General features: G+C 45.8%; 1 protein-coding gene across 5 annotated transcripts in view; it reads left to right on the top strand.

Moving 5' to 3' along the window:
• The window catches only part of DGCR2 (DiGeorge syndrome critical region gene 2), a 56,528-nt gene extending 33,218 nt beyond the window's left edge, over positions 1–23,310 (top strand). For 2 of the 5 annotated variants that reach the window (XM_035097861.2, XM_035097863.2), the window contains 8 exons: positions 2,310–2,435; positions 3,448–3,667; positions 4,539–4,615; positions 6,678–6,854; positions 8,385–8,588; positions 15,352–15,504; positions 16,321–16,557; positions 17,684–23,310. In XM_035097861.2, the coding sequence (XP_034953752.1) occupies positions 2,310–2,435; positions 3,448–3,667; positions 4,539–4,615; positions 6,678–6,854; positions 8,385–8,588; positions 15,352–15,504; positions 16,321–16,557; positions 17,684–17,925 (1,436 nt within the window). In that variant the 3' untranslated portion in view covers positions 17,926–23,310. The remainder of the gene's footprint in view (positions 1–2,309; positions 2,436–3,447; positions 3,668–4,538; positions 4,616–6,677; positions 6,855–8,384; positions 8,589–15,351; positions 15,505–16,320; positions 16,558–17,683) is intronic. The other 3 variants (XM_035097862.2, XM_035097864.2, XM_060269704.1) reach the window with 2 other exon arrangements.
• Positions 23,311–24,419: the final 1,109 nt, after the last annotated feature.

Below are 24,419 nucleotides of genomic sequence, written 5' to 3' on the forward strand. Positions count from 1 at the left end.
ATGCATTTTAAATAAAAGCACACACTCTACTCACGTAAAAACATGCTGATTTAGAAGGCGTTCGGGACGGATCTGGGCCACGGGCCTTAGTTTGCTTACCCATGCATTATTTCCTCTATTCTAGTGGAGGGAGCTTAACCCACATGGCATTATTTGCCAGCTTTATATCACTGTCACGCACACACACGCACACGCACAAAACTGGCAAAAAAGAGAGACCCCTTCTGCTAACTGTACAAATTTTATTTTTAACAACCAAATTCTGTTAAAATCCAGCTTAACTTAAACCCCCGACACTCAAAACATTTTCTTTTTCTTAACATCAAACCCAAATAACTAGGAGCATCTGTAGCTCAGCAGTTTTGTATCTTTGATCTTTTGCTCAAAAAGGGGATGAAGTCACTGGCTGCCACTAACTTGCCTGTGTGCTCGAAATTACTGGGAGGATTTGCATAGCATGTATTCACAGCTCCTTTTCTTTTGCTGTAAGTCTTAGTCACATGAAATACTGTCCTGCTGGGTCTTTTTTGGAAATCGGCAGATTTTACCAGTTCAAACAGCAGTAGTATCAGTGTCCCAACACCTAGAGCCCTGTGTGTTATTGCTGTGGCTGTTTAAGTTTCTTGTCCAACTTTATGAACACAGTAAATGGCAATTGTTTCTTCCTTCCCTTATTTATTTATTCGGTGCCAAATCAAATGCTTTCCCCCCAGACATTCAGTCTTGGTGGCTCTGAATACTTTGCAGAGGTTTAATGGCTGTTTTTGTTTTTTGTTTTGGAAAAAGTAGCACCACAATGGAAATGTTATAGCTCAATACAATCTTGTGCAGTTACTGTGTACTAGTTTCCAATAAACGTTTTAAGGCACTTTGGCTCTTTCCTAGTGAGAAACTCCTCTCCCTGGCAGCCACTCGCTTTGTTTCAGAAGGCAGGGACACGGAACTGGGCCTCCAGTGAAGTTCTTTAAAATGCTGTCTCTCTGTGGAAACTTAAGCAGAGATAGATGAGTTGTCTTTCACTTTCCTGGCAGTCTTAAGCTCCCCTCCATGACCCCTTCTTTCGCAATTTCACATTTTTCTGACAGCCCTATTATCAATTTCTTTTCTGCTGTAGGGGGCAAAGGGCAAGTGCACCAAGTGAGTGAATGTGTTGTACGGCTGACAAAACATTTGCAGATTTTGCGTCCATGCAAGAGGTCAAAGAGCTGTGACTCCAGCTTTTGCTGACTGTTCCATGAACTCTTCGAAGTGTGATCCCTTTTCCCCTCCTGGCCAAAGAACTTTCAGAGGAGAACAGCAGAGCTGTAATTCCACACAGTGAATGTAAACAACTCTGCACAACCATGTCTTAACCACCCTGTTTCTTAATGCTTTACATTTTTGGGCAGACACATACTGAATAATTGTTAGGGATGGCTCAGTCAGTAGAGCATGGGACTGGAGCCTGACATTCCACAAAAGATTTCTGTTATCGCAGAGGATTTGACTAGATGACCCTTGTTGTCCCTCCCAACACTACAATTGATTCTTTGAACTGTTAATCCTGCAAGCCTTTTTGTGCTCAACGAAACGGGTTGCATCCTACTAAATTTGAGTAGAGCCACTGAAATGGACCTAGGTTGGTCAACTCTGCTACTTTCAGTGGGTCTGTTTTGAGTATGGTAAAGGTAATGGACCCCTGGATGGCTAAGTCCAGTCAAATTCGACTTTGGGGTGTGGTGCTCATGTTGCTTTCAGGCCGTGAGAGCCGGTGTTTGTCCACAGACAGCTTTTCCGGGTCATGTGGCCAGCATGACTAGACCGCTTCTGGCACAACCAGACATTGTGATGGAAGCCAGAGCGCATGGAAACACAATATTTCTGCATATTTCTCTTTGCACCGTGCGAGAAGTGTATTGTTGTAAGAGCAAGCCAGAGTCGAGCAGTGTAGTTAAAATAATAGAACTGTAGAATTGTAGTGCTGGAAGGGACGTAAAGAGTCATCTAGTCCAACCCTTAGTAAGTAATTACAGTAGCCTAAATTATGAGGTAGCCAATCTTGTGTTGTGGCAAGGCTGTTGGGAGGACAACAGAGGATCATGGGTTCCCCACAGCTGCTCTAACACTCTTTCTGCTTTCTTTTAGGAAATGTTGGTCTGTTCTTTGTAGCCTAAGAATCTTCTATTTGCCTGTGCCCACTTGGAGCGGTCTTTGCCCGTTTGAATGTTGGGAAGGATTTATGATGATATTTTCCTTTCAGCAGCTGAATGGGGGAAAAAGCTAATGGTTCTCACAAGTGTCACTAAGAATGGGCCATGTCTCACTTTTAGATTTCACTGGGGACCAGCGCACTTACCATGGGAAGGATAATGCGGATTCCAGGCACAATCGCGGAAGAGGAGGGGACACGACCCGCTTCCACACTGTCAATGTGGCACAGCCAGTGCGGTTCAGCAGTAAGTTGCAGACTTGGAAGCAGGGTTGAAATTCCCCCTAAGTTGCCAGCTGCCGGCTGCAGGTCTAGGCACATGCTTCTTAAAAGTGCTTCCATGTGTGTGCAAAGTATCTTATATTAAAGCTCCCTAATGTCCCTTGGTGATTTAGTCTGAGCTGTTTTTGTGATCAGATTCTCTGAACATGTAGAATAAAGTATAACACAGGAATGGGGAACCTCTAGCCAGGCAGCTCTTTCTGGCTTTGGGGATTCTCCCCAGGCCACAACACCTCTATACTCTTTGGCGATCCCTCGTAGCCGTGCAAGATTGTCTTCCATGAACAGTGAGTCTGTAAGTGACTGTGGAGACCAATTCTGGATCCACACGTCTTTCCACAGTGGGGACATAGGTTTCCGGGTGAGAGTTGATCATAGTGAGGGTTTGCCAAGCATGCCTCCCTCTTAGCACATTTCTCCCTTTCGTCCTGAGTTCAAGCGTCTTCAAAACCCATGACACCTTTGGTAAAAGTTGTTCTCCAATTGGAGCGCTTGCAGGCCAGTGTTTTCCAGTTGTCTGTGTTTGTTCTACATTTTTTTTAAGATTGCCTTGAGAGAGTCTTTGAACCTCTTTTGTTAACCACCAACATAATGCTTACCATTTTAAAGTTGGGAGTAGAGTAATTGCTCTGGAAGATGATAATCAGGCATATGCCCTGGCTGGATTGTATTCTTGAACTGTCATGATGTCTCTTGCTTGCCTGCATGGGGAGATGTGGGTGTTTCTTTCTTGAAGCTTCTAATTTTTTTGTGGCTCGATTCCAGTGTTCTGTACAAAGGCAGGAGATACATCAGTTGCATGAGAAAAATTGTGTTCAGAGAGACTATTAACCACCCGAGTCCCTGTCTGAAGTCTGCCCTGCCTAGACATGTGGGCTTTCCACCCAATGAGGACTGGGCTGATGCTAATGTTTTCAGAAGTGATGAATCAGGTTGAGGTCCTAACTGGGGGGGATCGTTTCCCTTCTCTCCTTTATGTTTCCTAGGGAAGTGCCCGTCAGAATGGCATCACTATGAGGGCACGGCTAGCTGCTACAGAGTGTACTTAAGTGGCGAGAACTACTGGGACGCCGTCCAGACCTGTCAGAGGGTGAATGGATCTCTGGCCACTTTTACAACTGACCAGGAGCTCAAGTTTATCTTGCAGCAGGAGTGGGACTCGCAAGATAAAGCTTTTGGGAGGAAAGACCAGAGTAGGTGAGTGAGCATGCACGGTAGAACTGAATTCCCACTGGCAACACATGGGCGATTATGGGTGGATATGTTAAGGATATAGGACATGTTACATTACGCTATGTGAAGATGCAAACTAGTATGGAATCCATGCCTTAATGCAGGTATCGAGAAATCTAGATGCTCATTGACCGGGGGTGGGGGATTGGATGGGTGTACCATTTTAATTCTTGTTGCTTTATATACATTGCATTCTTTAAAACAAAACAAACTAGGATGTGTGTGTGTGTTTGCAATATATATTTGATCTTCCTATATACAAAAAAATATAAGGCTGTCATCACACAGTCTGTATTGCAGGATTTGTAGCACCAAATCACAGTCCTGGATTTGCGTGAAGGAGTGGGGTTGGGAAGGTGGAAAATGAGCTGAGTAGTTTCATGGAAGGGGAAGCTCTAGGGAGTTAATGGGGTGGGGATGGCAGGGGTTGGACAAACTACAGTCTCCAGGATTCTTTGGGGGAAGCCATGACTGTTATAAGTGATGTGATAACTGCTTTAAATGCATAACACTAACGGGGTTTTAGTCACTCTTCCCAGTCCATGTGATGGATATTATCTGAAGAGATATAGCATTGCAAAATACTGGATTTGAAGGTTTAACTGAGATTCACAGCAACATTAGCATGGCTCTGGTGTTCCTTAGCCTTTGCAAGGATTGTTCATGTTAGCGACAGTCAGCTTTCAGCTTGTCTAAATAGGAAACCTCAGGAAAGAGAAGAGCTTATTAACCATGCTTAGGAGCTTTTCAGCTTACCTTTTAGGATTTTCCTTTTTTGCATAATTTGTTTTTTTCCTCCCTCGAGTTTACAATGCTTACGCATTTCTGATCGTAGGTTCTGGGTTGGATACCAGTATGTCATCACGAACCGAAATCATTCTCTAGAAGGTCACTGGGAGGTTGCTTACAAAGGTAAGACCCAATAAATGAGAGATGAGCTCTTGTGCCGCTTGGCTAAGAATTGATGCCATCTAAAGCATGTGTTTGTGTTGCTGTTGCTGTTGTTAATGTTATTAATGATGGCTTGCTAGTTGCTTGTTGCCCAAAGGTAGAACACATTTAATATACTATCCAGAACAACAATCCCCATAATAGCCATAGGAAGTTTGGGCAGCACACTAGTAGCAAAACAACACCCTCTCCCTCTAGCAAAAGGTCTGTGAAAACAGCTAAGTCTTTACATGGTCTTGTAAAGTTGTCAGTGAAGGTGCCAAGTGGATTTTTGCTGCTAAGCACATCTTACAGAAGTTTTCACAGTTCTAGAGTGCCTTTCTGCATCACCCAGTCCTCCTCTCCAAACATAGCCTCAAGAATATATTATTTTGGCCAGTCTCTTTGGATTTTGGGGACCTAATACAACACCCCGCGACGGGGTGAGCTCCCATTGCTCGGTCCCAGCTCCTGCCAACCTAGCAGTTCGAAAGCACGTCAAAGTGCAAGTAGATAAATAGGTACTGCTCCAGCGGGAAGGTAAGCGGCGTATCCGTGTGCTGCTCTGGTTCGCCACATGACCTGGAAGCTGTACGCCGGCTCCCTTGGCCAATAACGTGAGATGAGCACCACAACCCCATAGTCGGTCACAACTGGACCTAATGATCAGGGGTCCCTTTACCTTTAATACAACTTTGTATTTTACTGTTGGTGGTCTAAGCGTCAATGCAGTGATAAGGAAATCTGATCAAGTATTTAATGCCCTTGTTTAACTCAAAGGCTGGCATAATGTTTTTGGGCAATCCTGCTTTCCTCCCAAAGCTAGCAATAATAATACTGCCATCTGGCGGCAGAGCTGCTGAAAGCAATTGGCTTTTGTTTGGTTGTTTAAATGCTAATTTATAAAAGGAGCAAAAAGCAAAAGGGATTGCTCGACAGTTGACAATTATGTGGCATGTTTGAATGAAAGAAAATGCTCACCTGTCCATCCTAACACATGACAAATCAAAGCTGCTACTAGTCAGAAGTTCTGGCATCTAGGAATCGGAACCGATGGATTCAAACTACAAGAAAGGAGATTCTCACTAAACATTGGGAATACTTTTCTGATGGGAAGAGCTGTTTGACAGTGGAATGGACTCCCTTGGGAGGTGATGGACTCTCCTTCATTGGAGGTTTTTAAACAGACAACCACCTGTCAGGGATTCTTTAGCTGTGGTTCCTGCATTTTGTGGGGGTTGGATGATGACCCTTGGGGTCCCTTCCAACTACAATTTTATGATTCTATATCAGTGTATATCCTTCTTTAAAGGTTCACTTTCCTGTACTCCAGCTTTGTAAACGAAGTCTTGGAGGTTGCACAGTATTCAGCCAACTTATTTTATTTATGCAAGAGTTACTGCGTTCCCATTTAAGGGTTACTCGGGGTGCCTTCTGACAGTTTTGAAAACACAATATCATCCTAAAATAATGCTTGATACAAATACAGGAGCGATGGATACAGGACATAAAATGCCTTTAAAAAAAAAAAAAAAAAGAAAACCACAAACTGCCCTCCAGGGCAAAAGTATGCTAGAATGAAACTGACTCCACTAACCAGTGGAAGATCACAAGGGTGCAGATATATGTCCCTCTTTGTATGCTAATCCACTGGATTTATACTTCCCTTAACCTGCTTTGGCCTTCTTTGGAAAGAAATGCAATTTTTTAAAAAGGTGTATGCTGTTTGAATTTAAAGAGCAAGGACTCTCTGTGCAGGAGCCTGATTTTGTACACTTCTGAGAATAAAGTCTATGTTTGCAACACCATTTTTTAACATTAGGCCCCTGAATTATTGGATAGCTACAATAGCCTGAAATTAGCCTTTTGACATCTCTAAAACCTATAACGTAGCAAGCTACCCAAGCATAGAGAGTAAAGCATTGGTACATCGCATGAATGACTTTCTCCTTTAAAATGTTCTAAGAGGCAGCAAAGCCGAATTTGTCCACAGGGTTCTGCAGCAACAACTTACTTCTAGTTATGATGCACTTTGTCATTTCAGGTTCATCAGAAGTATTTTTGCCCCCCAACCCTACCTTCAGTACGTCTGTGTCGGAAAACGAAAACATCCTTTGCGCCCAGTTCCAATGTTCCCACTTCCCGACCCTGCGGCACCGCGGTTTTCACAGCTGGTATGCTGAAAACTGCTATGAGAAGTCCTCATTCCTCTGCAAAAGAAGTGAGTCATCCGTTCTGGGTTACACACAAGCTCTTATAAGCACGCAGGAACAGGAAAAGAGCCGCAGGGATGCTAACTTGCACTGCAGCAGGGGACAGAGAGGCCCAGGCCACAGAGCGAACTGTATTGTGGTACGGACCAGGATCAGGTCACCCTGCTCTTTGGACGACAGCTGTATTTCTTACCACTGCTCTGTAATGGCATTTGGCATGGTAGGAGCTGTTGTGGGTAGTTGCAATGGCAGGGGCAAGAACTGCATTTCCCCCGCTTTACAAAAGGCTGCGGCTGAAATGCCTGGAAAAGCATTTGGTATCAGTGTGGATTTGATTTAAATCAAATTGATTCAAATCACAATTTAAATCACTAGTCAGTAAGTCTTGATTTAAATCATTTTTTTACAGAAAGACTTGTTGTTGCCGGTATAATCTTAATATTTACAACCAGATGAAGGTTTCTTTTTTGGAATAATAAATTTTCAGAGTAATCGAAACCATCCTCTGCTCTATCTAGAGGGGGTCGAGAGGCCAGCTGGCTAGCCTCCAGCTGGATCATGCCCTTCCAGCTGACATGCTGGACAATCTCCCGATCTCTGGTGTGACGTAAACCAGTGACCCAGACTTCAAAAGTCTGAGCTGCGCAAACAGAAGCAGCGTGAGGAGGCTTGTGAAAGCAGAATAACAAGCACATTTATTAAGCATAAATCAGGGCAAAGAAAACATGTCGTCTCTCCTTCGTCTCCTCAGAAAGAGTCTCGAAATGGAAGTTCCCAGCAATCTGTGCTGGTATGTAAACAGACATGTGTCACGCAACAGTTCCATGTCTGCACTAAAGGTGGAATGGAATTTCCCAACAGTTTTTACAGTTATATCAAAAAATCACTGATTTGGTTATACTGTACTATTCAAAATACATAGACAGATAATTATGAAATTACTGTGAGGTTTAATAAGTTAACTGTTCATATTTAGACAACTTTTCTGCAGTACTTTATTGGAAAGAGAAATCAACATTTCCATAATAAGAATGTGAACAATTTATTTAACTAAAACAATAACATTATAGCACATGTTTCCATGTTTGTTAACTGATGTGGTTAAACAATTTTTTTAAAAAAACAACAGCACAGACTGAGTTATAGCACACATGAAAAACTTGAAACAAATCCTTATTTCCTGATAAATACCCTTTGGACTATAGTGTAACCATTGGTTTTTATCTATCCTGATTGGTATTAAAAGCCTCACACCTGTTTCTTTGCCTTTAAAGATTTTTGTCAGGGTGGGCAACCTTTTTCAGCCCAGTATTTCTTCCTGGGCAGCCTTCCGGTGGGGTTGGTGGAGGCGACATGCCAGTTGTGGGCAGGGCCAAGACAAAAGCTAGCCAAAGGAGGCATGCAGACTTGATCCTTTATACAGTAGGCTAGCTTCTGCACAGACCCACACTGCTCTGCCCTCTGTCGAGGAAAGCGAGGTGCATCTTACTGGGAGGGAAGGTGGGAGCTAACGTGTGTGTATGCCTCTCCTGTTTCAGGTCAAACCTGTGTAGATATAAAAGACAACATTGTCGATGAAGGCTACTATTTCACCCCAAAAGGAGATGACCCCTGCCTGAGTTGCACGTGCCACAATGGTGAGCCAGAGATGTGCGTGGCGGCCCTATGTGAGCGGCCTCAGGGCTGCCAGCAGTATCGGAAAGACCCCAAGGAGTGCTGCAAGTTTACTTGTTTAGATCCTGGTAAGAGCTGCTTCTTTTTTTAAAGTTTATTTATTTGGTTTTTCAGATTAAAGTTTTACCATCGTATATCCAACATGCACCATAAAAACAAGATTCCAAATAATCTTCTGGACTTCCCCCTCCTCCCCTTTGTGGGTCCTGATGTTAGTCCTTTCCTCCTGCATCTTTTATAATAATCCAAATCTTTTACATTTCCATTACAGTGGTACCTCGGTTTAAGTACACAGTTGGTTCTGGAAGTCTGTACTTAACCTGAAGCGTACTTAACCTGAAGCGAACTTTCCCATTGAAAGTAATGGAAAGTGGTTTAATCCGTTCCAGATGGGTCCGCGGAGTACTCAACCTGAAGCGTACTTAACCCGAAGTATGAGTGTATTGGTTCTGGAAGTCTGTACTTAACCTGAAGCATACTTAACCTGAAGCGAACTTTCCCATTGAAAGTAATGGAAAGTGGATTAATCCGTTCCAGACGGGTCTGCGGAGTACTTAAACTGAAAGTACTCAAACCAAGGCGTACTTAAACCGAGGTATGACTGTATTTCCAAAGTCCACCATTAAACTACAAGTGTTATTCCAATCCTACTAACAATTTTAGCTGTTTACAATGGTTTTTAAGATAAATTACAAATTTCCCACATTCCTTATTAAAATTTTGATCTTCCTGATTTCTGATTCTTCTGGTCATTTTTTGCCATTTTGGCATAATCTATTAACTTAATCTGCCATTCTTCTCTGGTCGGGAGTTTGTCTTCTTTCCATCTCTGGGTCAGTAACATCCGTGCAGCCGTGGTCGCATACATAAAGAGTTCTTCCTTTTTCAAACCAACATATTAACTTGACCTTTCTTCTCCTCTGCCACAATTGTTGTCCTTGGATATGTTTCTCCATCACTCTGTGAAAAGCTTACCTTTTTGAGAAGCAATGTACTCCCCGCCCCATGATGCTAATGCTTAATACATGTTCATTAGGAAAACCTGAATAATTTCTTGCTCGGTGGAAGGTGTCGTGGAAACCAAATTGCAGGACTGACTTCCTCAAACATAGTGGAATATTACAGAAAAGCTGAAAGCAATATTTCAACATGTTACTGAAATAGTAGTTTATCCTTAAAGCTTCCAGCCAGCCCCCTGTTGTTGAAAATTCAGCTCCAGGAAGAGACAAAGTTGACGTGCTAGAAACCTCTCACCTGGCCCAAGAAGGGAACCCAGATGCAACCTCAGGAAAGGAAAGCAGGGTCACCTCCCTAGAGACCATCTGGAGCTAAGGCCCATTGGCAGAGGTGACCCAAAAGAGCGTAAGCTGAGCGTGGCGAGAGGCGGCGGGGGGAGAAGAGCTCCCGCCGCCTGCCTCCCCCGACACACCGCGCATATCCGGAGAAACACGGTAATAGATGGCCAAGCTACACGAGAGGGATCAGTGGAACCTCTGGTCATGGCTGGAAGATTGGGGATCAAATATACTTTATATTATTTTGGCTGCCACCATATGTATCATTGGCTCTGGGTGCCAAGGAAAGTTGTGCAGAAATGTTCTAACCTGTGGACCCTTGGACCGTGTCAGTAAAGCAAAGCACCTGCTACGTAAGCTGAATCTAAAGGGTTGAGCAGCTGTTTCAGTAACATGCTGAAATACTGCCATGAGCTTTTTGTAATATTCCACTATCTTTGAAGGAAGTTAGCCTCTGTACTTTTGACGTTTCCTTTAGAAATACATGCTTTGTACCATGTTCTGAGGACTCTCTGGCACTCGTGTCAGGAGCCTCTCCCAGGTACCTGGAAGAAAGAGAAGCATCAGGCAGGAAACAAATGATGTCCTGTGGTTTGATTTCTGCAACAAAGATAAGTTGCTGCCTCCACAGACAGAAACGGTCCGAATGCCAGCTTTTGGAAACAGCAGGTGTGGAGAGGACTTCTGCCCTCACATCCTCCCTATATGCTTCCTATTGGGGCTTCCAGCAGGCTCTTTTTATGTTCCTACCTGGAATCTTTTTTTAAAAAAAATGTATGAGTGTTGGGGCAGAAAAAGACCCTTAATGTGTTAGTAGCCATGCGTGTTTCTTCCAGCTCTGCTGCAAATTTCAGTTTGCCTCTGTTCAAATGCAACAAGGGAGCTCTTCAAGCCTCACAGCTTCATGCCTCCTCCCCTCCTCCCTTCCCTTGCACACTGTAACTTGAATCTTCTGTGGTTTATCAAGCCGCAGTTTCCCCTTGCATTACATCTGGAAAGCTGTGGTCTGACTAGAAGCCAGGACCAGAAATACAATCATTAGCTGTCGCTTTGCATAAGGGGCATTCAGCATTGCCTTCTTGCGTGTGAGTATTTGTGAATTAGGGTACCTGCCCAACACTGGTATTGGAAAGTGGGCAGGGAGGAGAGGCCAGTTCTGCAGCAAAACGTTGCAGTATAGCCTCACCACTTACGAAGGAGTGCTCCAGGTTGAGGTACCTGGCTGCCAGCCGTGCAGTCCTTCGGGATATCACCAGCTGTAAGAAGCTCGTGTTTCCCAATCCACCTCTCTTCCCCCTTTCGTCTTCCAAATGATTCTCAACATTCTGCGGCTAGTGAACATGTGTGCTTCAGTGGTCTCTAGACATGCTCTTATTTCCTGGTCGCTCTGTTCTGGCTGCAATCCTGTTGCCACTCACCTCTTGCGAGTTGGTACTAGAGTGGGAGTGATGGGGATACTTGACTAGGCTTGCCAGACTCAATAGAGGACAGGACTTCTGTGCCTTTAATTGCCCTGCTCTCTTTTGAGTCTGGAAACCTTAAAGAGAAACCAGCAGACCCTTTGCTTGGAAATTAAACAAAGGGTCTGCTGGTTTCTCTTTAAGGTTTCCAGACTCAAAAGAGAGCAGGGCAATTAAAGGCACAGAAGTACTGTCCTCTATTGAGTCTGGCAACCCTATACTTGGCTTCTTCTTAAAATCGTGTCCAGACAGTGATCATTATAACAGCATAACGAATCCCATGTGGCTCAGCCAGGATTCCCTGTCAATGAGATATTTTGTTCCATTGACCCTGGTTCTGGTGGATGAAAACTCCTTCTGCCTCAGAATCTTGGCCTGCCCACAAACATTGTGATGCCCTCCCCTCCCTGGCAGTTCAGCCTTGTAGTTTTAAGAACAAGTTGGGGAACCTTCAGCCTGCAGGCCTCCCCTCTTTTGGCCCACCGGGCCATTTTGGCCAAGCCATGCCCGCTTGCACTGCTGGGTGTGGGCAGGTAGAAAGGTGATGGGGCCAAAAGGGCATTTGCAGGCGACTGGCAGGCAGGCAAACTTGCTTACCTGTCAAACTTGGCCAGTGAGGGATATGAAAAGCTAAGGATCTCACTCACCAGTCGGATCTAGCTTCCTACTCTTTGTATAAGAGCTGCTGCATTATAACCAAGGTCTTGGACCAGTCTGAGTCAACCTTGTTTCTTTTAAGGAAACGGGAGGATATTTGCATCACTGGAAAGTCGCAAATGTGCTAAGGAGCCTGCTGAATTGGGTTAAGCCAGGGAGGTGTCCTGGGAACATATTTACCTTGGGCATCCAGGTGTGGGTATCTCTCATGCATTGCAAAAACAACCACCACCCACTGTTCACTTTTCTGTTATATGTGATGCCATCATTACTTGAAATGCCCATCAGTGCCGCAAGTAGCCAGCAGATGGTGCTGCTGCTGCTGTTTCGTCTTGTTACCTTGAAATTGACGGAAACACTTGGTTGGTTGAAATTTCCTTGCCTAAGAATTGGAAACTCTGTATTTCCCCCCTCCCTCAGCCAAAGAGGGAATAGTTTTTGACCAAACTGGAGAGACGCCCCTCTCCCAAACCCTGGTGACATGAACCTATTTGGACTTCTACAGTTTGGGATTGCCTGGGAAATGAATCGGCTCTTGGCTGTTGTGAAATGTATTTGGATTCTTGGAACGCACGTGGCAGGTTGTTCTCGATTATTTCTAAAGTTCCTGCCCTTATGCTTAACGCTTGTGGCAGGTTGCTTTTTAGGCAAGGTGACCCGAAATGTGAGCAGTATTATTACGCATTGTTGCATTATTGTGCCTGTGAGGGGGCCAGATGCCCGGTTCTTTCAGTGCTTAGTTCAGGTGTGCGGGAGCCTTTGGCTGTCCCGGATGCTGTCGGCCTGCAGCTGTCATCAGCCCCAGCAAGCATGGCCAGTGGCCAGGGATGCTGGAGGTAGCAGTTCAACAGCATCTGGAGGGCCAAAGGTTTCCCCACACCTGCCTCTGTTTGTGGGCAAGCCCCCTGCCCACAAGCTACAGTTTGTGAAAAGTCCCGGATGCTGTCTTGTCTGAACAGTAGGGTGATAACCCGGCAGTAGTGAAACTGGACCTGAAACTGTTGTTTGCTGTTTATACTCTTTTCAGCCGGCCACACTTCCCCAGAGTGCTCCATTTCATTCCCTCTTCGTCCTGATTTAACAATTGGTCAATATTCTATTCTTACTGAGGATGCTGAAGCCTCTCCCCCCCCCCCCAGTGCTTTTGCAAATGTGGTTCCCTGGAGACTGTTCATGCACCTCACCCCTGCCGTTTATTCAATTAAATATTTTTAATCCGCACATGAATAAAGTATATTGAGGCAGCCAACAATACAAAAAATATAATAAAACTAGTCTGCAAGCATCTATAAAACATAATTAAAAGCATATATAAAACATCAGGTGCTGGGAGCCAGTGTGGTGTAGTGGCTAAGAGCGGTAGACTCGTAATCTGGGGAACCGGGTTCGCGTCTCCGCTCCTCCACATGCAGCTGCTGGGTGACCTTGGGCTAGTAACACTTCTCTGAAGTCTCTCAGCCCCACTCACCTCACAGAGTGTTTGTTGTGGGGGAGGAAGGGAAAGGAGATTGTTAGCCGCTTTGAGACTCCTTCGGGTAGTCATAAAGCGGGATATCAAATCCAAACTACTCCTCCTCCTCCTCCTCCTCTTCCCCTTCTTCTTCCCCTTCTTCTTCCCCTTCTTCTTCCCCTTCTTCTTCCCCTTCTTCTTCCCCTTCTTCTTCCCCTTCTTCTTCTTCTTCTTCTTCTTCTTCTTCTTCTTCTTCTTCTTCTTCTTCTTCTTCTTCTTCTTCTTCTTCTTCTTCTTTCAAAAGAGAAATTCACATTGTGAAGGCCAGTCTAAAACAGCTGCACATATGTGGTGCTGTTTGGGCTTTAATAAGGATCTAAACTCAGAAAATGACTTTGCTTTTAGTAAATTGGTTGGATTTGGAAACAAAATACATTTATATTAAGCTTTTCAATTTTTTTCCACCACCCCTTGTTATGAGGCACGACATACTCTTCCTGTTTCTTGGTTAACTTCAGAAGAGAGGCTCTTGAATCAGGTTACAGTACGCTTCATGACAAGAAGCAGTAATGCTAGAATAACAGGTCATATGCCAATCCAATTTATGGGCAGCTGGTGGTTTCACAATTGTTCCCCCTTGTCTTGTTGCAAACTTAGGATTTTAACACTTCTTGCATTTTTGCTTTCCAAATGCTTTGTATCTACCGGTAAGTGGATTTGCTTGTATTGGAAAACAGATTAGAGACTAGCTAATTTTGTTTTGCAGTAGGAGCAATATGAAAAAGAAAGTTGTTTTTAGCTGACAGTGCATTTCTCAGAAGAGAGGGCTTCTCAGCTGATGCAATTATTGGGAAGTGTTTTCTCACGTGGATTATTAATTTTGAGGAATCACAGTCGTTAAAGCTTACATCTATTCTTGGCTTACTTATTGCATAGCATTTATGTCCCACCAACCATGATGTGTACGTGGTCCTCTCGCTCCTCATTTAATCCCCATACAGCAACCCTCTGTTCTCCCAGGTCTTAGCCCGACACTCTTTAACCACTACACCCCACTGGCTCTCAAGCCAAGAGGTTTGATTCCCCCAGATCATAGCTTCTATTAGGAAAACCAGCATACATCTCAGCACTCCTGTCCAGATGCACGGAGAGGACTCAGTTCTGTGTCTGCACCCTAAATTTGAGAGGTGCTTTAAAAGCATACTGGGGGCTCTGAAAGATGTTTTTGGAAGAGGATTTAACACCATTTTGAGGAGTCTCTATTAGAAGCAGCCTGCAGGTCCAGGCTACCAAGATTAGTGTGAAGAAATTGTTTGACTCAGCGGGCCAGATTTTCATGTTCCCCCATCCCAGCAGGCCAACTTTTACAGGTCCCACCCCACCCACCTGTCAATCACCCGCCATTGTGTCATCAGGCGATTGACAGGTGGGGTTGTCCTGTCAACATGTCAAGGTTGCCTTTTGGGATAGAGCAGGCATCCCCAAACTGCGGCCCTCCACATGTTTTGGCCTACAACTCCCATGATCCCTAGCTAACAGGACCCAGTGGTCAGGGATGATGGGAATTGTATTCCAAAACATCTGGAGGGCCGAAGTTTGGGGATGCCTGGGATAGAGGATGTCCAGCAGAAAGTTGTGCGGGGAGCTCAGTTCTGATTTCTGCGTCCCCCTCTCTTGCCTGCCCAACATCAGATGGCACATGCGACCTCAGGTGGGTGAGGTTTCAGAAAAACGGCCACATGGACCAATGGGTGAGGCCCGGCAGGCCAAGTTTGGCTCAGAGGCTGAACATCTAGACACGTTCTTGCTCTTATCTCCCCTTCCTCTTCCACAGTTTTCCAGGAAGTTCTTTTTTGGTTGGTCCCTCCTGCTGAATGGCCAGAAAAAGAATTTGTTTGGAAATGAACCGCACACCACTGATTTTTTGCCGTAATGTAACCGGATCTCTACTTTTGATTCCTCCATGCAGATGGCAACAGCTTGTTCGACTCCATGGCGAGTGGCATGCGCCTCATTGTGAGCTGCATCTCCTCCTTCCTCATCTTGTCCCTGCTCCTCTTCATGGTCCATCGGCTACGGCAGCGGCGCAGGGAGCGCATTGAGTCTCTGATTGGAGCAAACCGTAAGTCTCTTGGCTCTGCTTGATCTGGAAGACCCAATTGCGGAGTTCTCCTTTGCAACAAGGGTGCGTCTGGCACCTTCATTAAGTCATTGCTGTCCTATGCTGAATATGCAGCTTTGTAACCCTGGTCGGTTAGGGTTAGGGTGTTGTTGCAGTGTTAGTAAGTAGTCCAGCAATATCAGAGGTTCCCATTATTGCCATAAGAAACTGGAAGATAAAAGAAGAAAGTTAGAGAAGGCACGCTAGACGCAGCCTACTCTTGTGACCATATTTTCACTCATTCTTGGACATTACGGTGAAGGGTGGGTAAGAAATTGAATTAACAACAATAATAAATCACCTATGTGCAACTGTCAGCTGCTGTTTTTTAAAAACATGTTTCTCTTTGACCCAGTGTAGGTGTGGAAACTTTCTGGCCTTCTAGATATTGCAGAATTTGCAGCCTTACTCAGAGTTAGGCTAGTTAGTCAGGGCTAGCAATGTATATGGCCCAGAGTCTCTGAATGGCTCATGTCAGTTCCTCATTGGTAACTCCCTGCGATGCTTTGTTCATCCTTAACAGGACCGAGCCTTTTGCATTAATTAGTTTTTATTAACAATTTCCTTGTGTTCAAAACAAGCAAGCAAAGAAAAGTACATATACTAGCGTCTCCACTTTCAGTTCACAGAGCTTTTGGGTTTCAAATTAGGCTTACCCTTTGCAGAACGAACGACCTACTTGACGAGAGGTAGTGGTGGAATAATAAGGCGTTTCGGGTTGGGTTTTTTTTTTGTGTGTGTGTGTGTTTTTCTCCTAACTCCCCTCTCCCCCAATAGTGCACCACTTCAACTTGGGTCGCAGGATGCCCGGTTTCGATTACGGCCCCGATGGCTTTGGGACTGGACTCACGCCGCTCCACCTTTCCGATGATGGGGAAGGTGGGGCGTTTCATTTCCACGACCCTCCTCCTCCCTACACGGCGTACAAATACCCAGATATTCAGCATCCCGATGACCCACCTCCGCCGTACGAAGCTTCCATTAACCCAGACAGCATTCTTTGTTCTCCCCCAGGTACATCACTGGGATGTTGTCCTTCGAGTATTGTTGCCCTGCAGGATGCTATACCAGTAGAGCACATTTTGCACATGGAAGGTGCCAGGTTCAGTTCATGGCATCTCCAGGTTAGGGTTGGGAGAGGGCATTTCCTGAAATCCTAGAGGACCACTGTTGGTCAGCTTAGTCCAGGGACATGGCACTCTCCAAAGGATTTGGACTGCAATTCCCATCAGCTTCAAGTAGCATGGCCAATGGAATTCTGCTCCAAAGAATTGGTGATGGCCATGTCCAAGTAACTGATGATGATTATGCTGCTAATAATAATAATAATAATAATAATAATAATAATAATAATAATGTAGTAATATTTGTATCACTCCCATCTCTCAGCCACTCGGGCAGCTTCTAGCACATAAAGGTAAAGGTAAAGGGACCCCTGACCATTAGGTCCAGTCGTGACCGACTCTGGGGTTGCGCGCTCATCTCGCATTATTAGCCGAGGGAGCCGGCGTACAGCTTCCAGGTCGTGTGGCCAGCATGACAAAGCCACTTCTGGCAAACCAGAGCAGCACATGGAAACGCCGTTTACCTTCCCGCTGTAGCGGTTCCTATTTATCTACTTGCATTTTGACGTGCTTTCGAACTGCTAGGTTGGCAGGAGCTGGGACCAAGCAAGGGGAGCTCACCCCGTCACAGATCAGCAAGCCCTAGGCTCAGTGGTTTAACCACAGCGCCACCTGGGTCCCTTCTAGCACATACAGAAACATAATAAAACCCAAAACATTGAAAACTTCCCTATTCATGGCTGACTTCCGATGTCTTTTAAAGATGATATAATTACTTACCTCCTTGACATCTGATGGGAGGGCATTCCACAGGGCGGGTGCCACTACAGAGAAGGCCCTTTGCCTGCTTCCCTGTATTTCACTTCTTACAGGGAGGGAACTGCCAGAAAGCCCTTGGAGCTGGACCTCAGTGTTCGGGCTGAGTGTTGGGGGTGGAGATGCTCATTCAGGTATACTGGGCTGAGCCCGTTTGGAGGTTCAAAGGTCAGCTCTGACACTTCAAATTGTGCTCGGAAGCGTACTCAAGAGTGGCACCTCTGACTTGTCGAATCCTCCTTGCTTTTTCCATTTTCCAGGTGGAATCCATTCCCAGACAGGCCAGAGCAACCAGCTGTCCCTCGGAAACAGTGACGCATCTCCGCCGCTGACAGAGGAATCTCTTCCTCCTTCGGTCGGTCCTTCTCCAGCAGAGCTGGAAGACTCTGTTGACAGCAGCACCCTCCTCGTACCTCCCGACACGCCCTTAAGTGAAAGCCCGCCGGCAGAGACACTTTCAGGCAGCCTCCACAGTCACTGTTCTCTGAATACCATTGTATAAAGGAAAATTGGGGGGCGGGAGGGGATTGAAGAAAAAAAAAAATCTTACTGCCGGTCAGAAATAAATTTTTGAGCAACTGTTTGCACACCAGATGTACAGACGGACACTAATGGACCGAACTTCAGAAATAAGCTCTGCTCCTTGTTTCTCTTTCTTTCTTTTTCTCTTATTTAGGACACTACTTTTATGTTCTAGGAAATCGTGCGTCTTGGCTGTTGCTGTCATTTTCTAGCCTGGTTGGCTTGCCCTCTTTAAATTTTATTTTTCTTTTCTTTAAAAAAAAGGATTATGGAAGCTGCACCTTTCTCACTAATGATGGAAAGAATGCAGAGGATGTTCTTTTTTATTTTTCTTGAACGACGACATCCCAACTCTTTTGTTCGCAAGGAGGAAGAAAAAGCACGGATAGCTTTTTGTCACTTGGCCTCTTTCCACCTCCCTCGTGAATCACGGGAAAGGAAACCACGAGCTGTACATTGGATGGAGACGTTTCTTGAATTTTGTGGGGACGGGGCTACAGGAGCTTGGAAACTCAGAAGCGTTTACAGAGAGCCTGCCTGCTGGAGAATCTCTTTTGTCGCCCTGAAACGTTCCCCGGCCGCAACTCAAACCTTTCCTCCTTGAGCACGGAAGATTGGATTTTGGTGCTGCTTGTTGGGTGTCCCTTTGAACAGAAGGCAGAACCGCAAACCCATCACCCTCCTGGCAGATAGAAACATGAGCCAAAGAAAAGAGAGGCAGGTAGACGTGGACATGCAGCTTTTGATTGTCAGGTTCCTTTCAGCACTGCCTTGGAGGAGGGACTGTGAGGTTTAAAAATGGGTTTGATGGCTGTTTCCTTGACAGTGAGATCCAAATGTGGGGGGAGGGGCAAGGGGGGACGGTTTGCAAAAAACCTGCTTCCTTCTCTGTGAAACTGCAAGTCTTGTACTGCGGCTCTTTTAAACTCTGTGACCTGCAAACACAGTGGCTCCTAACAGGCATTGTGCATTTTTAAGGTTCTGGGTTTGGGGAATGAAATGGTGCCGGAAACTCCATAAAACTTCGATGAATTGGTCCATTGTCATCAGGTTCTGCGCCCCCCCCCTCCACTCTTTAATTCTGGGTTTTCATTAGAATTACTTGGATCGATGTTAATTTTACACCACTGGGGGGGTTGATCGTTGAAGCCTTAAAGTATCATTTAAAAACGATAGCAGGTTTTTTGGGGTGAGGGTGGGGTTTAGCACAGCAATGAATATTGCATCCAGCCACTGTTGTCGTAAGTGGGAATGGGATTGAAAGAGTCGCTAGGCAGGTGGCCACCTTCCCCCTTGGTCCCTGGCGCTTGACAAAAGCCGCCGTGAGTGAACACTGCTGGAATTAATAACGAACCTGAGTCGGAAGATGCGTTTTGTACAGTTTAGGTCATGACGCTCGGGGTGTTACTCCCAAACAGGAGCGTTCCCCTGAGAAGTTTTGTTTCCAGTTTGAAAGGCAAGGTGTGTTTCGTTCCAGAGAGCTTGTAAATACCGAGGAAGTTTCCGAATTGAGCCGAGAGGACCCCTCTCGTCGCTAGCTAGTTTCCTTTTGGAGAGGCTGGCCAGGCGAGGAGGTGGTAATCTCCCATCTTTCATTGATGTGTTCCTCTTACCTTATGAAAGGCAGGAAGCCTAGAGGGACAGGAAAGGAACATGGTGTGTGTGTGTGTGTGTGTGTGTTACTTTCCCACTTGCTTGCTGACCAGGCTAGTTCAGGCCCCAACTTGTCAGGGGGTTAGGCCCCAACTTGCCTTTCCATTTTGCCTGCATTGCATTGGGCGTAATTCCTTTCCATATGCAATATTTTGCAGGGGGTGTTCTATTTTTCTACACCAGGATTTGTGATAGTAACCACCACGTGGGCTGTGTTTAAAGGAAGAGGATAGGCTTCATTATGCAGAAGGTCCCAATCCCCGACATCTCCGGGTAGGGCTGGGGAAAACAAGCCCTCTCTGAATCCCTGGAGAGCTGCTTGCTGGTCGGGAGCTGATGGTACCCACTCGGCAAGCCATTCGCCCAAGTCCGTATAGGGCAGCTGCGAAGAGCCCTTGAAAACAATCAGCACAAGCCGATGGAAGACAATTTGCAGCGCGGCAATCACGGTCCTGTCCGAGCATGTTAGATAATCATTGATAAGAGGATCTCCTTTCCTCGAGGAGCATTGCAGACACAGTCCTTCTGGCGGCATAGTATAGGCTCATACAGTTACCCTCCTTCAGAACACAGCAGTGGTCCGTGGAGTTGTCCCCAGGGGGGTGAAACTGCAAGGAAACCCGTCTTGTGATAGGATTTTGTGTAACAAGCATTGATAGGTTGGCAGAACGGGTCTCCCCTCTCCTCCCTACGCTGGCCGCTCTGTGTGGTGGCCGAGCCAGACCTGATGGCCACTGCAAGGGACGGCTTCAAATGTGATGTCCTCCGAATGGTTGCAGATGTTGCCTCGCAGCCGAGGAAAATCTGGTTCCTGGATTTTCTCCACCCACCCTCCCAGGATGTAGTGCAGGACAAGAGGGAGTCTTCCTTTATTGATAGGACTTGCAGCTCCTTCTGCCTCTCAGCTGCGAGTCCAGGTGTAGCTGGACTGCTGTGGCCACAGGTACATGTTCTGAGTTGGATGGTGCTGAGCGTTTCTGAAGTATGAGAAATAAAAGCGGGTTTTGTGCGTTTTTAGCACACTCATAAGTTTTATACATTGTATGTGTACTGGCTTCTTGAGTTTTGTACGTGTGTGAGAGTGAGTGTTCAGGGTGCTGAGTATACCTGCATGTCCTGCAGCTTGCGATCATAAGCAAAGCAGAGCAGCATGTGATAGGAACCGGTTCTCTTCCTCCTAAGAGTGAAGTAAGATGCCCAGTCCCTGTAGTCCTTCACTAGCAGAGCTCAGCTGGGTTAACCCAAGCATTTGAACTGATCGTCACATGCAGCCAGTCCTCAGGCTGTTATTGCTAAGAACTGCCCATGCTTTGCAGCGGGTCGGTGGAAGGTAATACACAAAGCTATTTAGAGTGTCCCTTTGGAGGCTTCTGCCCCTTTCCCAAGTGCCGGACTTTATTTGTTTTATCAGCCTGTGGAGATCTTTTAATTTTCTTCCTGCTTTGCTTCTCGGGGCATTGCCAGAAAGACTAGCAGAAGACTGAGAGGGTGATATGAGAGCCACCTTCAGATATCTGAAGGGCTGGCACATGGAAGATGGAGCGAGCTTGTTTTTCTGCTGCTCCGGAGAGGAGGACTCGAACTGATGGATTCAAATGGCAGGAAAGGAGATTCCGGCAGAACGTTAGGAGGACCTTTTTAAGGATGAGATCCGACAGTGGAGCAGACTGCCTTGGGAGGTGGTGGACTCCCCTCCTTTGGAGGTTTTGAAACAGAGGTTGGATGGCTGTCTGTCAGGGATTCTTTAGCTGTCATTCCTGCATTGCAGGGGGTTGGGCTAGATGACTCTTGGGGGTCCCTTCCAACTGCAGTTCTATAAGGCCTAATGCAGGTGCCATAGTAAGCTGCAGAACCAATCTGCAATGCTCATCAGTAGTTCTTGTGTTGGGGTTACATCTCTCCCCCCCCCCCCCCCCGGTACTACAGGCTTCTGCATCTTGCCAATAGCCCAATTGTTTTTTCTTTTCTTTTCTCTGTCTATTTTTAATACTGTTTTGCCCCATTTTTTAAAAAGCCGATGTCAGCAGCAAAGGTTCTGCATATCTTTCCACAAATGTTTGATTGAGGCTATTGATCTTTAACTCGGATATCAGAGCATAAATGTCTTTAGCGGTTAATCTTGTAGCCACAGGTTCCATGTTGACCAATTGCTTGGGAGTGGTGCAGGATGAAGAGCAGAAACACACCCACCAACAGCAAACCTTTTAAAAGCCAAACTCTTTAATTTGATACAAATAGGCCCCTGCTATGAATTTCTGTTTATTAAAACAAAGCCTTTTTTGTTTTTTTGTTTGGCTCTTGAAATGACACACCCCTCTGCTTACGAGCTGCCCTTCGCAAACCCTCTTTTCCTTTCTCTTGGTGGGTGAGGGGCGTGCGGTTTGTGCACGAAGGTATTTTTGTGGGTGTGTTCTTCCCCCCCAATTCAACGTACACAAAACAATAGTCTTACTTTGGTCTGGAGGGAAGAAACTTCTCATCGGTTCTGGGGACCCAGATGTCGTTCTTCAAACATTGCATGTTTGGACATAGGCTTGGTTGACTTCCAGTTCATGTCTCCTCCCACCCCCAGGCGTGGGTCTTGTGTTTGAAAGGGGCGGTTGTGTTGGGTTTCTGTACATGCCGCTCCCAATACAGCGAGCCGGGAAGGCAGCCTCCCCGGAAACCTTTGCTGCACAGCATCGATTTCAACAGGGAGGCATGCGGTTGTGGAGATGGGGAAGAGAGGCAGGAAAGAGTGCTTAATAGACTGTGTGTCCTTGGCCAAATTAAACCCCAGCTTACGTGAAGAAATGAAGGCAAACCAGCAGCAGCAGCTGTGTTCAGAGATGAATTCTGTTCCCCAGTTTTAAGGGGATTTCTCATCGTAGGCATGAAGAGCCAGTTTGCACTGGTTAAATTTCAGCCCCTCTCATCTTCTTATTATGGGGAAACACCAAGGGGGAGATCTCTAACTCTGAGTAGACCCAAGCTTTGCTCAACCCCTGACACCCCCAGGTTGCATTATGGAAGACTCGGGAGAGCTGCTGCCAGCCAGTGTAGACCGCAGGTGGGAATCCTGTGGTCTCTTGAGATTTTGCTACGCTTCCCCTTGCCCATTGGCCATGCTGCCCAGGATGAACAGAAGTTGGGCTCCATGAACATCTGGAGGTCCTCAGGTCCTCCCCCCCTCTCCACCTCCCCCAGTGTAGACCATTTGTGAGCCAGACGGACCAATGATTTGACGCAGCACAAGGCAGCTTTCTGTGTTCGATTCTCTTATTGTCACGCTTCTTTTTCTGATGGCTGGATGCTAGGCTTGCTGTTTGCTTGGGACATGCGTACAAGGCGACAAATGAGGCACTGCTTATTAGCTGCTCAGAAAATCACTTTAGCCAAGGTTGTGTGTCTGCAGGACTATCCCCCACCCCATGTTGTTGATTTGTGATTGGATGTAACTGTGGCTGTGTGGTTGTGTGTGCGCGCGTGTGCGCGTTAAAAAAAAGATTTTGATATTCCATGAAAATACTATGTAGAAAAGAAATTTGATACTGTAATAGTTCGGTCCCTGTGACATTTTTTTTTAAGTTTCAATGTTTTGATTTATTATTATTATTTTATTTTTTAGGAGAAAAAGAGGGTGGGATGGGATGACACTAATCTTTTATTTTTCTCAAGATGCTGTGAGAGACATTTCATCCAAATGCCAAATAAATCGTGTTCTGTAAAGAGGGCCCTGTCTCTGTGTTTGTGTGTGTGCCTCTCTCTCCCTTAAAGGGAGGCAGTGGACCTCCCTAACTTTTTGGGGTTCTCATAGTGGTTGTGGGATATTTTTAAAGATCATATTTGCCAGGGGTTCCTGCTCCTGCTTGCTTCAACCCCACCCCAGCCCTTTACACCCCACCCCTGCCTGGTTCCTTTAAGGCCTCCCATCCTCACGGCTCCTCTGTGTCTGTCCGTCTCTGCTGTTCTTTAAAACCACCGTTATAAAACCTACCTTCTCTCCCTGTCTCTTGACTGAATGCAAATCCAGGATTCTAGCGAGGCGCTGCAAACTCTGAGTGTATGCTGTTGAATAACAGTGATCTATCTATTTATCTATCTTGCATTTCATCCATCATGAAATTCACGATGGCGAACCCTGCAATTCCATCAGGCCACTGACCTCTCCCAAACCTCCCAAAGCAGCAGTGAGATTATTACATCAAGGGAGGGCCATATGAGGCTTGTTTATAACATTCACTTAAACAAGCTTAAGATATCAATGACTTCCCTTCTTCTCTTTCCATCGTTCATTTTGCTCAACATAAACCCCTCCGTATCTTATATAAACTGGACCATTCAGTATTCCATTATTACATCCATCAAAACTTAATTACACTGTTGAATTTATCTTAATGCTGCCCACGTTTTCAAATAAACACAATTTTCCTCCGTATATTCAATAAACATTTTCCAGCCTTCTTGTTCTCTTATTCTATATGTTAAGTCTGCAAGCTCTGCATATTCCATCCATTTAAATTGCCAATCTTCTTTAGTCTGGACTTCGCTCTTTTTCCATTTTTGGGCTAACAAAACACAGGCCGCAGTAGTGGCATACATAAATAACCTTTTCCGACACCTGGGAATTTCCATCTGAATTATCCCCAACAAAAAGGGCACTCTTTTTTGGGGGGGACGGGACGACGACACTGATCCTCAACCTACGCTGCCTTGTTGGAGAAGAAAAGGCTAAGCAGTAAACCCTTACACCAGAGGTCCCCAAACTTACCTGGCTTTGGGCCGGTGCCCGCTGCGCTGATTGTGCGGCGGTCCGGAGGACAGGGGGAGTGCGCGCCCATA

Source organism: Zootoca vivipara, chromosome 17 (assembly GCF_963506605.1).
Source record: "Zootoca vivipara chromosome 17, rZooViv1.1, whole genome shotgun sequence".
Classification (NCBI taxonomy): Eukaryota; Metazoa; Chordata; class Lepidosauria; order Squamata; family Lacertidae; genus Zootoca; species Zootoca vivipara.